We start from the raw sequence: 15,057 nt of genomic DNA on the forward strand, positions 1-15,057 counted from the left end.
ATTTTTTTCAGCATTGTGATTCTCTTGTTCACAGGACATTTAAACAATCTTTCATAGACGCATTCACATTTAAACACACTAAATTTAAACAACGTATTAATTCATTACTTCTATAGCTTTATATAAGTTGCTCAATCAAGTGGCAAAACATTTAATACTTTTCTTATGTTAAAATAAATTTTTTTTACAATTGACAAAAATAGCTGACTCTCATGCATTTACTTTTGCATTGAAATATTTATACATCAACTTGTTTTTCCACCTCCATGAAGAGACGATTGCCATTCATTATGTCATCTTGCTTATCTATATGTGATGTAAGGTGTAGTTTTCCTTGCTTTACCCTGGGCAAAAAGCCATATGTTGACTGTGAAACACAGAGTTTTTTTATATATGCATTTATGGTGAAATTACAAAAATTTTGTGTCAATCCATGTTTATTTTTGTGCAAACAATGCGCTGTTGCTTTAATTCAGCACGTGCAGTAGAGCAAACATGTGGAAACGCACTGTTCAGAATGCATTCCCGGATCACATCCGTGCACGGTATGAATGCTCTAACCTGTTAACATGGGCACAGAAAATAATATGCAACACATACGCACTGCAAACTGAGTATGTGTGAACCTGGCCTAAGTTTGCCGTCCGCCTACAGGCTGTCTGACTGCAGGATGACCATTGCTGAGCACTTGCATGTGTATTTGCTGGATGAAATGAATCTTGGTCAAATTATGATGAAAATTCAGCTTTGCCATCACAAGAATAAATAATATTTAAAAATATATTAAGATAGAAAACATTCATTTTAAATATTTCACAATATTACTGTTTTTATTTATTTTTTGATCAGCCTTGGAGAGAAGAAGAGACTTTATTATATATATATTTTTTTTTTTATCATAACGACCCCAAACTTTTCAATGGTTACCTGCATCAAGTCAAGTCAAGTCAAGTTGAGCTTTATTGTCATTCCGCTACATGTGGGGACATACAGTGGAACGAAATGTCGTGCCTCGCAGGACCACGGTGCTACATAAATACAGACATACAACAATGAAGTAAAAAACACTGTAAACCTATACACAACTAACCTACTGACAGATTTAACTATAAGTATAATATATAAAAGCATTATATATCAAGCATTACCTGTAAGAGATCACATTCACAACAGAATGAAAGAGACCATCAAGTCCTTCATGTGCTGACCTTTACACAAAGGCTGCCACAAAAGGCACACTTGGATCATTCTTACCAGACGATAAAGTAGTCTGAAACCACCAAGATCAGATTGAAGGAGCCACTCAGGTACAGGAAGAAAGGAAGGGCTGCTTTACGCACACCTTTCAAAACACTCTGTGAAAAGACACATTTTCATTTTCCCCTCTCTATTTCTTCTGTCTGGACAAGATAAATGTGTGAAAGAAGGTCAATTCAAACAGATAACTCGGGAGTTCTTGTGTCTTTGTGACTGATTCATAAAAGGTTTGGCTCAAAAGAATCATTTGTTTGTGAATCATCCAACAATGACTTCAGCTTTTGAAAATGAACGAGTAAAATCTGCACACTGTTTAACTATTCCCTTTATTTTCAAAATAAAACCGCAATGTTTCTGTTGGACATGGCCCATTTAGCGCAATATGAATCAGACTGTAAGCTCACAAAATACGATTTGCTTGCCGTAATTCAAAATAGTCTGTACAACTTTGCATCTCAGTGTTCAAAACAGGCTGATGAAGATGGAACAACTCTAGAGTATCAATAAATATTGTGTCTAGAGTCTCTAGACTATATGGCTATTTCATCAGCCATATAGTATCCCCCCACCCCCACCCTACCCCACAAAAACAGAAACTCAAATTGCAATGCTCCCTGATTTCTTGTCTTATAATAGACTTTGTTGCATTCAAAATGAAGACAGGAGCCATGCTAAATCTGATGATGCAAGTTGGTGACCTTTCTGGAGAGGCAGACAACGAACAGAAAAGGCTGCCATTGCATTCGGCTCTAAATGAGAGCGGCAACATAAAACCTGCTGTCAAGCAGAAACTCTCGCTAGTGTGTTACAGCAAAGACTGTAACCTTTAAAGAATCCACAACAGCCAAAGGAAATGAGGGAACTGGAGCAGAGTGATTCCATCAAACATCAGCCGATGAAATATCACGCCAGCTTATGTTGTGTCAGTGTGCCCAAGTGGATACACTTTATGGTCACCCAAGTGGTCACTTCCTAAAAAAAAAAAAAAACTATGATACACTACGCTTTTACTGTACGATGTAAATAATCACATTATTTTTTGAGGTATCTGACAGTTTCATTCAAGCTGAGTGCAGAGTATACTGCATGAGCCTGACAAACAAAAACACAATGTGAATGGGTTTTCCTGAGGATGGTTGGGTTTCGTCGCATAGAGCAGGACTTCTGAATATTGAAGCTTTCTCACAGAGACGAAAGAAAGACTTCCAAACTGACATATCAGAGCTGACCAGAGTTGGCTTTAGTTTTATTTAGTTTTAAAACAAAAGCATTGAGAATTGAGATTTCACACTTACGAATAAGTCAGATAGAATAAATGCATATTTGGCGTGCTGTCCGAGGAGAGGGCTCCGGGCTCGGTATTCGGCCCGAACCCAAAGAACTCCCCCCGTATTCCTGGCTGTGGAAGAACAAGCCAAGAGTGAGTGGAGGGTTGCTGAAAACTGCCAAGGAATGTTGGGTGAGTTGACAGAGTGAATAAATATATGCTTCCTCTCATGCTGATAGGGTAGACATGGTAACTGTTGATGACAAGTTGATTGGATTGATTATTTGAACGTGCTCCTCCCGAACTTTATGAAACATCATGTGTAAATTCCGCCATTGCATCTGTTATAGAAGATATCGACAGCGCATTAATTTTAAAAGAGGAACAGAGAACAGCGATCAAGGCATTTGTCGATCGGAAACATGAATGAAAAACATACGTCACTTACTCCGTTGCTCTGATTGGTTGTAGGTCTATCCAATTGAGTGCAGAGGCATTTTCTTTCCTGGTTTGGTTGAAACGCCCCATAATCACAGCCCAATGGAGCAGTATCAGACTCACATTCTGACTAGAATCTGAGTATGGCGACGTCAGGCTATATAACTACATCCTCACTATGCAAATGTACATAAAAGATAAAAAAAAAAAAAAAAGATGTACCATGCTTTTACACAGTTTCTAAATGGTGTAAACACTGGCCAATACAAGAAATCTGAGCTGTGGCTCAATGGCTGGAGTGCCATTTATTTGCTCAAGTGACATGTATCTAAAACTACAGCAGCCAATGAACTGTAACAAACAAAACAGCCTCGCTCGGTTATTCAAACGAAAGATTTGCCAAGTAAAATAATGCAAAAGCTTATGGGAGGAATAAACACAAGCTGACATTAAAGTGAAGAATTACATAAGGGATCAAAAATCAATGTGAAGGCGTTAAGACGTCCAACTGGTAACTGAGCTACAGGACCTGCCAACAAACCTATGAAGATCTGGTTCTTAAACCAGATCAAGCTGTGATAATCCTTCCAAAACTTCCACCGATGTGTGACCCCTTTCACATAAACCAATTTCCGCCCTGTCAGGGTATCCCGTGGTGCGAAAAGTCGAGTGAGAACAACACGGTGGGATGCGTTCCTGGCAAAAGGAAGGAATACAAAGTAATGCGCAAGATTTCACAGAAAAACTGAGGTTTGGCTCCAAGTGCTCGTAACAAACAGATTGCAACAGTAATCACGCTTAACCTAAATACAGCATGCTGCATCTGAAAATACTACGGCCTATTAACGCTGGAGATTATGCAAGTGGCTTCTAAACGGCCTGGGCTCGGTAATCCAATTATGTTAGTTCAGGACTAAATGACCAGAGCTAACGCAGCATAAAATGCCTGAATGGAGACAGGAAGTAGAGCTGGATGTGTCTGTCTAGTGTCTAGTGCCTACATGTGTTTTCATGTCGTATGTTTGACGTAAATTAGAGGTATGTTGTTTAGAGATGGAAGGTTGACACTGCAAGGCATGACAGTAATGGCCAGACACAGGTGGCTTTTAAGACTTGCCTTGTTGAACATGTCTGGGAAGGATCGGCATTGCTGTGATGAAACTCAGTTTTTCTCGCCAAAACAAACACCCTGACAGCAGTGCCAAGCCTGAGGGGGCAAATCTAAGCAGTGAATCATGAATAAAACGCGATAAGAGGCAGACAAAAACAATAAAACCGGAGGACCGGATTCGGCATGTTCGAATTAGAGCTTTGGCCAACTGTGAACGGTTCAGTTGTCCGCTTCAATGAGCGCCAGCTCATGTCCAATCAGACACCTGCAGAGCGAGGAGAGTCAGGCCAAACACTCTGAATGCAAACCACTTCACCTTGCAACCTCTCCAGACGGCCACCTGCAGAGCCGGGCATTTGCGAGCGATCTCGCATGGCAACAGGTTGGAAGAGTCAAGGAATATTAGAAAGCAATCAGAATATAAGCAGTGTTAAAAATGTCTTGAAAAACTAAGCTCAAAAACATCAACCGATGGAAAGGAATTCAATAAAACCAGCAAGTGGCCACTTATTTCTGATTGCGTTTGTGTTGCTGGTGATATAGTGTGAAATTGAAGCTCAGCAAAGCTTTATTTGAGCTCTGTCCAGCTCAACTGTGAGGGCTGAAATGAGTCTGATCCCTCCAACGGTCTGTCTCAGCATTAGGGCCTGACCTTAAACCCCAATGCTGCAAAACACAATAAGCACTGGAAAGAAAATTTGAAAAACAGGACCAAATGGCTATACCTTAATCAATTTACTCAATAGGAATGAGACATTTACTAGTCTAAGCTGGCCATTTCTCGTACGAAAACAGATTTGCCAATGCAAATTTTGCCCTTATCAACGTGAAGACTCAGAGGTCAAGTGGCTTGACGGACAAGCCATTTGTGGAAAGGGTAAACGAAGGAATGTTATTTCACATAAACTGCTTGGAATATTTTGAGCATCCAAATGAAGTGGGCCTTCATTTCCCCTCACCAAAACTAACTCATTTGTCATGTTAATGGACTTTTGGTTGTCATGCACAGACTCACTCAGCGTTCCTGATGCTCCTCATAGTTATTTAGAAAGCTGCAGCATTTTTCTTTCTCTAGTATCAGTCAATACAGTTTTCCTGTGATTACTGTGTCATATGAAGTGTCTTTCCCTGAAGCAAGCTTATATTTAGCACACCTTACAATAACAGGCTAATCAGACCTGAATTGTATAGTTGTAAATTGGCCATCAGAACCACGTCTTGTCTAAACAGATATTTTAGCTATGAAAGATTCTTCAAATAAATCACCAGGAGTCTTGTCTCTAAAATGTGTGGAAGAAATATTATAGCATAACAAATCAATCGGCAGTGTTTCGATATTAGGCTAGGTAGTAAAAATTTTGAAAACAAAAACAAAAATCTAATCAATGCTAATTAACAATGACAGAAAACCCAATTAGGAATTCCCATGGCTGACAAACTGTCGCCTATGGAAACACGATGAGACTACAATCTGATACAAGTCCAGGGAGGCCAGTGAAGGCTTTTCTTCATCTTGTGTTCTGCAGCTCGTCTCTCAGTGCTGATAGCCCTTCAAATGTACCAAAGACGGATATAAACAACGCTTGAGTGCAGCTTCCTCCTGAGACATCTGCCTGTTCTTTCTTCTCTTGCCTTCTCTCTCTGCCAGGCCTGTTCTGAACAGCATAATTCATAAAAAATAGACCATTCCTGTCAAATAGATATGAGTCTAATGTTTTCCCAGCACTTTGTGTGTTGAAAGAAATGTCATATTCTTTAAGTATGGCCGCCGTTTTATATTTCTGAAATGTGAAAACACCGAGCTGAATTTGAAGGAAGTAACTCTAGGGACGGGAGATAAATTGGCCTTGCTTTTAATAGTACGAAAGGCTCGTCCAATGGGAACCAGAAGGCCATGAGAGAGGGGGAGCAGTGAGTCATCCGTGCAAGTGTACAAAAAAATAAATTTAATTGGCTGGGTATGCTAAAGAACATCAGCATCTGCTATAACACTGATTAACTGCTCAACCAAGCTCACAACATTAACAACACAAACAGGCCATTATGTGGGTGAAAAACTCAGACGTACCTGGTCATTACCTGATTAAACCATACGTCTCAAGTGGCACTCTGCCTGTGATTTGTGATTATGGCAGAAGAGTGTGAATTGCTAAAGATAACAATCCACACTCTTCTGGCATAACCGCAAATCAACAAACACACGCTGAAGACACGTGACGGGATATGAAGAAGCAGGGACTGCGGCAATGAAAACTTCAGAAGTGCTGACGGACCAGAGGAAGCTCTGATAGAGCGCTTGATGGACAGGAATGATTAAGATCTATTATGAAGATGTAGAAAGACCTGGGTCAGTTTAAAGTCTTAGATGAAATGGTTTTCTTTAGAGGAAAAAGGTGAACTACATTTCCAAAAGCACTACTACACCTGCTTGTCAGATATAAAAAAAAAAAAAATTATATATATATATATAGGTTTTTATATATATATATAGGTTTTTTTTTTTATTTATTTATTTATTTATTTTTTGTGTAAGTATATGTATATTTATATATTATTTTATTAATACAGCTCAAGAATTTCTTATTTTAATTTAATCTTTTTGTTTTAATTTCTTAATTTTAATTTTATAGAGTTAATTTTTTTAGATTTTATTTAAAAAAAAAAAAAAAAATATATATATATATATATATATATATATATATATATATATATATATATATATATATATATATATATATATATATATATATATATATATATATATATATATATATATATATATATTTTTTTTTTTATAAAATCTAAAAAAAATTACAAAATTTTTTAAATAAAATCTAAAAAAATTAAATCTATAAAATTAAAATTAAGAAATTAAAACAAAAAGATTAAATTAAAATAAAAAATTCTTGAGCTGTATTAATAAAATAATATATAAATATACATATACTTACACAAAAATAAAAAAATAAAAAATAAAATAAAATAAAATAAAAAATAAAATAAAATAAAATAAAATAAAAAAAAAAAAAAAATGAAAAAAAAAAATAAAAAAAAAAAAAATAATAAAATAAAATAAAATAAAATAAAATAAAATAAAATAAAATAAAATAAAATAAAATAAAATAAAATAAAATAAAATAAAATAAAATAAAATAAAATAAACACAATACACCTTTTATTCACCATGTCAATCAAGTCTAGGTGCTAGCCGGGTGTGTACGGCTTCAAGAAAGCACAAAGAACATTTAAGACTAGTGGATTTTACTGGATGTACTAAAACTGAAGAGGGGTGCATGACGGGACGGTGAGAGATCTAGTGGAGCTACGGTTGAGACGGAAGTGCTGAAACCTAGAGATAAATAAGTGACAGCCTGAGCTTTTTGCACTTTTACATCTAACACACCCTGTGAAAGAAGCCCGACGAGAGATGGATCGAGATCACAGACATAAACCTGCACTTATCACCACTTACCACCTGCGCTTACGTTTCTGAGGTTAATGTGAGAGGGATGCTGGGGCCACGGGCTGCTACCCGAAGACTTCACAAACTAGTGAGTTTCAAAAGAAAGACTTCAAAGATTTTTTTTTTTTTGCACTGAGGTTCTGTGTTTATTCTGGGCTAAGGTATGGACAGAATAAGTTTTGCAATTTACACTGACTGGTCCCGACTGGAAGCTCACTTGTTTTGTAAGCCAACATGAGGCCCCGTGTTGTAGGGCCCCATACTGTACGAAGGAAATTGCTTGTCATGCTCTATCAGCGGAGGGAAGATCTCTCGCTAATAACAGGTGCACCGAGCGTCTGGGGTATTCACAGGAATGAGCCGAAAACAAGTCATTTACCTCAGAGCAAGAGAAAAATGATGCATTTAAGGCTAAGTAATGTTGCTTTATGTGATGCTCTCTAAAGCTTCATTTCTCTGCTCGTTGCAATCAAATTGTTGTGGCGGCTCAGCACAGCTGGCAACAGGCGTGGTGTTAATAGGCATATGACTTCCATCACGGTAAAAAAACGGTGCCGAGAACAATCCGAAAGCAAGAAATGGGCAAATTAGTGTAATTGAAAATGGCGCATTAAACAACTCATAGAGAGCTCTTTGTTGTCGGGAAGAATGGCGTTTGCATTATGCGAACGGTACACAATAGCCGTGTCACTCAGCGCAGCATGCCGGCATTAAAGATGCATACGGCGGATTCAGTATTGTTTAATGAACTACAAAAGAATGCTGCATGTATTTACAGTAAAGATGTCTCCTGACAGAAACAAAACGACTGTGGACCGAGTGAGGATGATTAATTTAATCTGCCTACTGTAAACAAGTCAAATGCATTTTTAATCATTCAGGAAAAATAACGGCAAGAACGAGCCATCGGCCCACGGAATGCTAATGAGCTGTAATATGTTCGAGTCTCCTAAACACAATACAGAGAAATACCCGAGTTCCCACCCCAAATTCCAGAAAGAATTTATGGAGACTACTGCAGTAAGACAGAGTGTGAACGAAAGTCTGGACAGCAGTTATGATGAAACAGATGTTATGATCATTAGCACTGACGGCATCATTTATCCAGCCTTGCCGTGCCTGCAGAGCTCAAGCGAATGCTTCAGAGTTCATGTAATTATGTTGCTTAAGCGGCTTTTATCAGATCGCCATTGTTTGGAATTTGCTTGCCAAGTAAAATGAGGTAGTAGGGCTTAGTCACATGGTTTTAGTGTAAACACGCAACCAATAAAAGCACCTACGCATGCCTCATTTTTGTCCCTCAGATCAGCGGGGTATCCATGACAAAGCCCAGACTCCAACCATCTGTCCCGCTAGTGCAACTGAAATGTGTTAGAAGTTGCACTGGTGCACCGAAATCACCAATTCACAAATGGCACAATCCAATCACCACAAAAGTGGGATCAAATAATGTTATGCAAATTTGTATTAATTAAACTAATTAATAGAGTCAAGTCAAGTCACCTTCACAATATAGATTGTTTCAAAGCAGATTTACAGTGATAATAGGAAATTAAAATAACAGATTGTTTTTAGAGATTTCTCTAGAATAAAATTATTGTCCAGGGGCCGTATTCACAAAGAATTTTAAGGCTAAAAGTAGCTCCTAACTGGCGAATTTAGGAGCAACTCCTAAAAATAATGGGCGTGTCTCTCGTAACTTTAGGACTCCTAATTTTTTTGACTAAGAGTAATTCACGAAGCATTTTAGCCCTAAAAGTAGCACCTAGGCCTGGGACAGCTTAAAAGAAGTCGAGAGGACTCCTAACTCACTAAGACCTATTCACAAACCGCTTTTTGTGGCATTTCACGTTGCGATGTTTTGAAATGCGTATGCGACGGCTACAGGAGCTTCCAATCGCGAGGGAATAATTTTGCATTGTAGGCATAACTAGGGATGCAATAACGCCACCAACAACAAGCAAAACTAGGCTACTCATTCATTGCATGTAAACTAATTGTAACGTTTGATTGTGAATCAAATTAAAATGTTCTTCTCTTTGCAAACGTAGGCAGAGGCATATAGTGACAGATTAATTCAATAATGTTGCAAAGATATTGCATCAATCCATATGTTTCATTAGGCTACTAGGCTATTTGTTTTGCCTTACTCTTTATTCATTTAGGCTATTTATTCAGTTATTCATCATCTTCCGTCCTTCGCACTACTTGTGTAGCGCACGCATTCTCAGACCTGTCACCTGTCACTCATCATCGTAGGGGAGGGGTTTGGAATCATTCCCGCGTTACAATCATCAGCCAATCAAGGTGGTCACTTCAGTCAAGCTCGTGCATGAGTAATGACGTCATCCATAGCAACAAAGACTCACTCTTAGTTTAGGAGTTGTCATTTTTCTTTACTAAGAGTAGGTCTGAAAGGCGTTGTGAATAACTTTCAAGAGAAAACTCCTAGCTAAAATCTTTTAGTGCGATTTAGGAGTACTCCTAGTGGTAAGATAAAATGCTTTGTGAATACGGCCCCAGATAAAGTACATTTTTGATTGATTCACTTCCATTGCAAAGATCATTACTGTACGTTCACACCGCCGCCGGCGAGAGCGGCAAAATTCGCTCTCGCCGCCCTGCCAACGACGCCGGAGAAAGATTCGGGGATGCTCTATTGCTCTGACGTAGAACGAAGTAGACCAATGTTTACAGGATTGCGTTCCCTGGAATCCTCTCAGGCGGAGGACTTCTACATTCTGATTGGTTGCCGCCGAACCGCGTCATAGCTTATTACCATAAAGTTGACCCTTTGCCAGAGCTCGTCGCCGGCTCTCATTGAAAATGAATGACATCCGGCCACTTTGACGCTCTCGCCGGCGGCGTGAACGCACAGTTAGTTATTAACTTAAGGGCCGCTTACACGACACCGTTCTAACCGAAAACAGAAAACCTCCAACGCGCTCCTGCCGTTCATTTACATGACAACGTTGTTTGGTGGCTCGAGAACGCAAACTTTGAAATGGGTTCCAAGGTGCAAGTTTTGAAAACATTTGAAAAACGTTATCTACGCGTAAACGTCAAAAACGTGAATCTGTGAAAACAGTGCACATGCATGTTTAGTCTATAGATATGTGCATTTGAATATGTATGTGTGCAGGCACGTAGTCTTTCTTTACAAACCTTTCTTTCAAGTCTTTCTTTACGAAATTGCGGATTCACAACAGAGCAGTATATTTATTCAATCAGACAATTTTAATACATATTTTTTTTAAGTTTATAATTTTTTTTCACTGTATGGAAAAGAGCATGTTCATGTTTTTATTTTTAACATACAAAATGCATGAGCTGTAATAAAGCTGGACTGAAAATAAGTATTTGTGCATCCATTAATCTCTGTCAAGGTATAGAAAAATCTACACCACAGATAGGGCTTGCCGGGGGTTATGTAAAATGAATTATAGAGCAAGAAAAAAAAAAGGAAAGGAAAAAAGATGAAAATCGATATGTGATCCATTAAGGAGTTAAGTGCTGTGTTCTGACAGGTGGCTCTGTCCCAGGCTGCTCACGTCAATGACGGAAAACCATCCGGGCGTAAATAATGCACGAATAAATCAGCCAGAGATTAATCCTCTCATCGTTCAGGAGAGGAAACCCACAGCAGGACTAAATCACAGCAAACGACATTAGCTTGTGAAGCCATTTTTGAATGCGGCCATTCGCTTCGCCCGTTCTGGGGAGCATGTGCGACATTAGCATGAAGGCTGTCTCTCAAGACGATGAAAGATTCATCAAAGAGCGGAGACTTGCTTTGAGTGCAAGCCAAGGCGCTGGAGCCGTCACTAGCTTGAGAAGAAATCACACCACTTTTCAATTTTAGCACCACCTCCACCACCCAAACCCATTTAGAATCTTTATGTTATATGCATGCGGACATTCAAAAGGGTGATGAGAAACGGGCCATGTTGCCTGGCAGAACGCGGAAACTATATCGATCTGATGCCTCCCAAGAAAAGCTAAACGTCTTTGCAATGGCGATGATGTAATCATCCTCCTCCAGTGATGATTTAGTCATTCGGTGTGAGAAGAATCCTATAATGGGTTTGGTCTCCAAAAGATTACATTTTCCAAAGCCCAGTAAGAATTTAAAACCAGACACATTTACTAAGATCTCTTGCTGTGGTTTAACAATGTGAGCAGCTACCTGAAGGCTCTTTCCTCTAATCAACATTTCTCAGTTCAGGGCACACATTATTATGAAGGTAGGCAGGAGGGCGTCTCATTATCCTGAGTGTCTGAGATTACGACTCTGAAGGACTTTCATCAGCGCCGTGCTTGAAACCTGGACTGTGTGCTGGCCACTTTGTATTCAACCGCTTCATATGCCGTGCCTCCCTAGTCAATACATAGTGATGAAACAAGCTTGCGTCTTGCTGAGAGAACAATAATGTAGTGTTCAAAGATTTATATCACTGTTAGACTATTCAAAACAAGAGAGATAGCGGAGACCTCCACTGTTATCTGAAACGATGTTTGACAAAGAACTATATACAGGGAGCGTTTTATTTCGACACACCCATCTTATTTAACCCGACATACGACCTCTGAATCTCAGTGAGGGATGACAAAAGGTCATGTCTCGTTAAATGAATAGGGTCACAGTAGGGCTGGGGGGGGGGGGTGTGTCAGTATAATGTTTCAACTGTAGAGACTGTGCTATAGGGTTTTGTGTGATTTACATTTGAGAGCAATAATGAAGTTCCAAAAAACTTCATTACAATTAAATTAATTAAATTAAATTAAATTGACTTAAATTTGAAATAATTTCATAAACTAATTTGCTTAAGAACTACTGCATGTTTATATAAAAAAATATTGACCATGGGCGTAGAATATGCAGGGGGCGTAAATCAGTCCCCCTTACTGTTTTGGGGGCAAGTGAGTTCACTTTAGAGGTTTCCATGGGCCAATGTGAATAAATCTAGATTTAAATTTAAAGAGACAAGGTAGTCTATGCATGACCTGATGCTTTTATTCTTATCCAAAATGAGGCGATACTAGAAGCCGAAGGGCGCTCTCTCGCATAAATTCCAAAAACAGATTCATAGAAGTAATAACTCATGCCGTTCCAGGAAATCCCTTATTTGGACAAATGCATCCAGCTATCGCTGTAGCTGAATAAAAACACTACTGAACTCATTTTATGAAATGAAGACAATTACAATATATGGTTTATGTGTGTTATTCAAGCCATCTCAGGGTATTTTCAGAATAAAGTATGAATAGTATAATGAATTATGCAGTGCGATTTTTTTTTACATGGTATAAAATCCATGATGACTTAATGCAACCAATTATACAATTTTCACAAGGAATATGCAAACAAATATAGAATACAAATTAGTTTATTGTTCAGCAGTGTATTTTATTTCTTAGCCAATTAAAAGTAAGAGATTAGAAAAAAAATATATTACCAGTAAATAAATAAAAAAAATACAAATAAAAAAAACCTGGCATTACACTTCACATTTCAGTCCCCCTAACTTGTGAAACAATGGCTATGTCCCTACAATTTACCATTATACAAAAATACTGACAAAGAATTTTGGTCTGTGCAAAGCATTGTAAAAAAATATTAGTATTACAGATATTAGCATTTTTTTCAGTGTTCCTTATATGAATAGAAAGTTAAAACAACAGCATTTGAAACTGAAATATTTTGTAACATTATAATTTTTTTTTTACTGTCACTTTTGATAAATTCAATGCATCCTTGCTAAATAAAAGTATTGCTTTTTTTTATTTTAATTTTGAACGGTAGTGTATTCTACTCTTTAAAAACATTAAATACAAAAACAACTGTTTAACATCATACAAACACCAGTCTGTCAAGTCATTCATCCTGAAGAAAAATGAAGCTTAACTTCCTTCAGCAACACTACTACAGCTACTCTGTGCTAGTAGAGTCATTCTGTAGATGAGAGACGGCTGTTCTGCTGAAGGGTCTGCCTTACATCAACAAAACCACACAAGTAGAGGCCTGATGAAGCTCACACAATGATCCATTCGCCCTCCGGACAAAGCTCTGTTCTGCGCCGCACAAATGAAAGCTTATACTATCACTGAGAGCACATTTGCTGTGGGATGCAATGAGAAAGCCCTGAGTATCAGCCGAAAATGCCACTCTTTTGATTTGAATCAGATCCTTAACATTCTGCCAGACGTTACTAGGAAAATCTAATTTACAGGAGAGGAGATCGGAAATATGAGCAAAGTTCTGCATTAGCCTGATTCAATGAAGGCTTGGAAATGGGCTTTGTGTGTGTGTACTTCAGGTCACGCTTGAGAGTCCAACATCTTTTTGGTTTCAAAAAGGCTTTCAATTTATCAGAGTGGGCACAGAGCTTCCTGGATATACTGGGATCTCCAAATGACCTCTAAGTGGGATGGCGGAGTGTGTGTGTGTGTGTGTGTGTGTGTGTGTGTGTGTGTGTGTGTGTGTGTGTGTGTGTGTGTGTGGATTTGTTTGACTTGGCTCAACGACAGGGCAAACAGCCGGACCACCGGGAGAAGACAGACCTAAGGCCCCTGTGGCTCTCCTGAGTGGTCTGTTGTGCCCTGCCAACTATAAATGTCACTGATTTCCAACAGTTGCATACAAAGATTTAGGAAATCTGTGTCTTAAAACGTGTAGGAGTCGAGAACAAATGCCAGCTACAGGCTTCAAGCTTCCTTCAGGCAGCGTGTCAATTATAGCCAGCTTGCTATCAAATCCTTTGGCCATAAACACACATTCAGTCTGGTAAAACATGAAAAAAACCCCCATCTGTACACTCCAGGTTTACATACCTCTTTGCCTGAGAGATAATAGGCGGACAGCAGGCCTCCGACAAAACGGATGTTCACTTCAAAGACAGATATTTCGGCATTCTGAGGGAATAAAGCACAGAAAAACAAAAGAGGTGAATATTTAAGCTCATAAAAACAATGCGACTGGTTCACCTTGAATTGCAGACTGTAAAAATAGGAGGAAAAAAAAGAAAAAAAGTGTGTGTACTACAAACACACTTCACCCTCACACACCAAAAACAAAGAAATGAAACAATACAACAGAGCTGATAAAGCTCTGCTGGGATTGAGCAAAGATACAAACAAGCTCCCACAGGAGGGTGAAATCTGAGTGCAGATATTTTCAGCAGATCTGAGAAACCGTGACTGCTGGGTAAAGGGGTACCATACTGCATGTTACATGAACAAAAACATCAGTCACAGGATACGGAGCTATAAAGAGAGGATGCTCCAGACAGTATCTTCAAATTAAATAAATAGATCAAATCTAATATTTCAATAGAAAACCTCTTTGATGTTATACTTTCATCATATTTATCTGCAGTAGAGAATACTTGTCCCACTATTACATCTCTAACAATATTATATTAAATGTATATTTATACCAGTGGTTCTCAAGACAGGTGGAACAGTACAACCCTGGATATTTACAGTATTTAATCATATATTTTCAGTTTTCACTTGTACAGT

At 38.4% G+C, this 15,057-nt stretch overlaps 1 protein-coding gene across 1 annotated transcript in view; it reads right to left on the reverse strand.

Moving 5' to 3' along the window:
- man1a1 (mannosidase, alpha, class 1A, member 1) overlaps positions 1 to 15,057 on the reverse strand; it is a 111,080-nt gene that overhangs the window by 50,139 nt on the left and 45,884 nt on the right. The window contains exon 4 of the mRNA XM_084432358.1: positions 14,368 to 14,448. Within this exon, the coding sequence (XP_084288484.1) occupies positions 14,368 to 14,448 (81 nt within the window). The remainder of the gene's footprint in view (positions 1 to 14,367; positions 14,449 to 15,057) is intronic.

Source organism: Rutilus rutilus, assembly GCF_951802725.1.
Source record: "Rutilus rutilus genome assembly, chromosome: 15".
NCBI lineage: Eukaryota > Metazoa > Chordata > Actinopteri > Cypriniformes > Leuciscidae > Rutilus > Rutilus rutilus.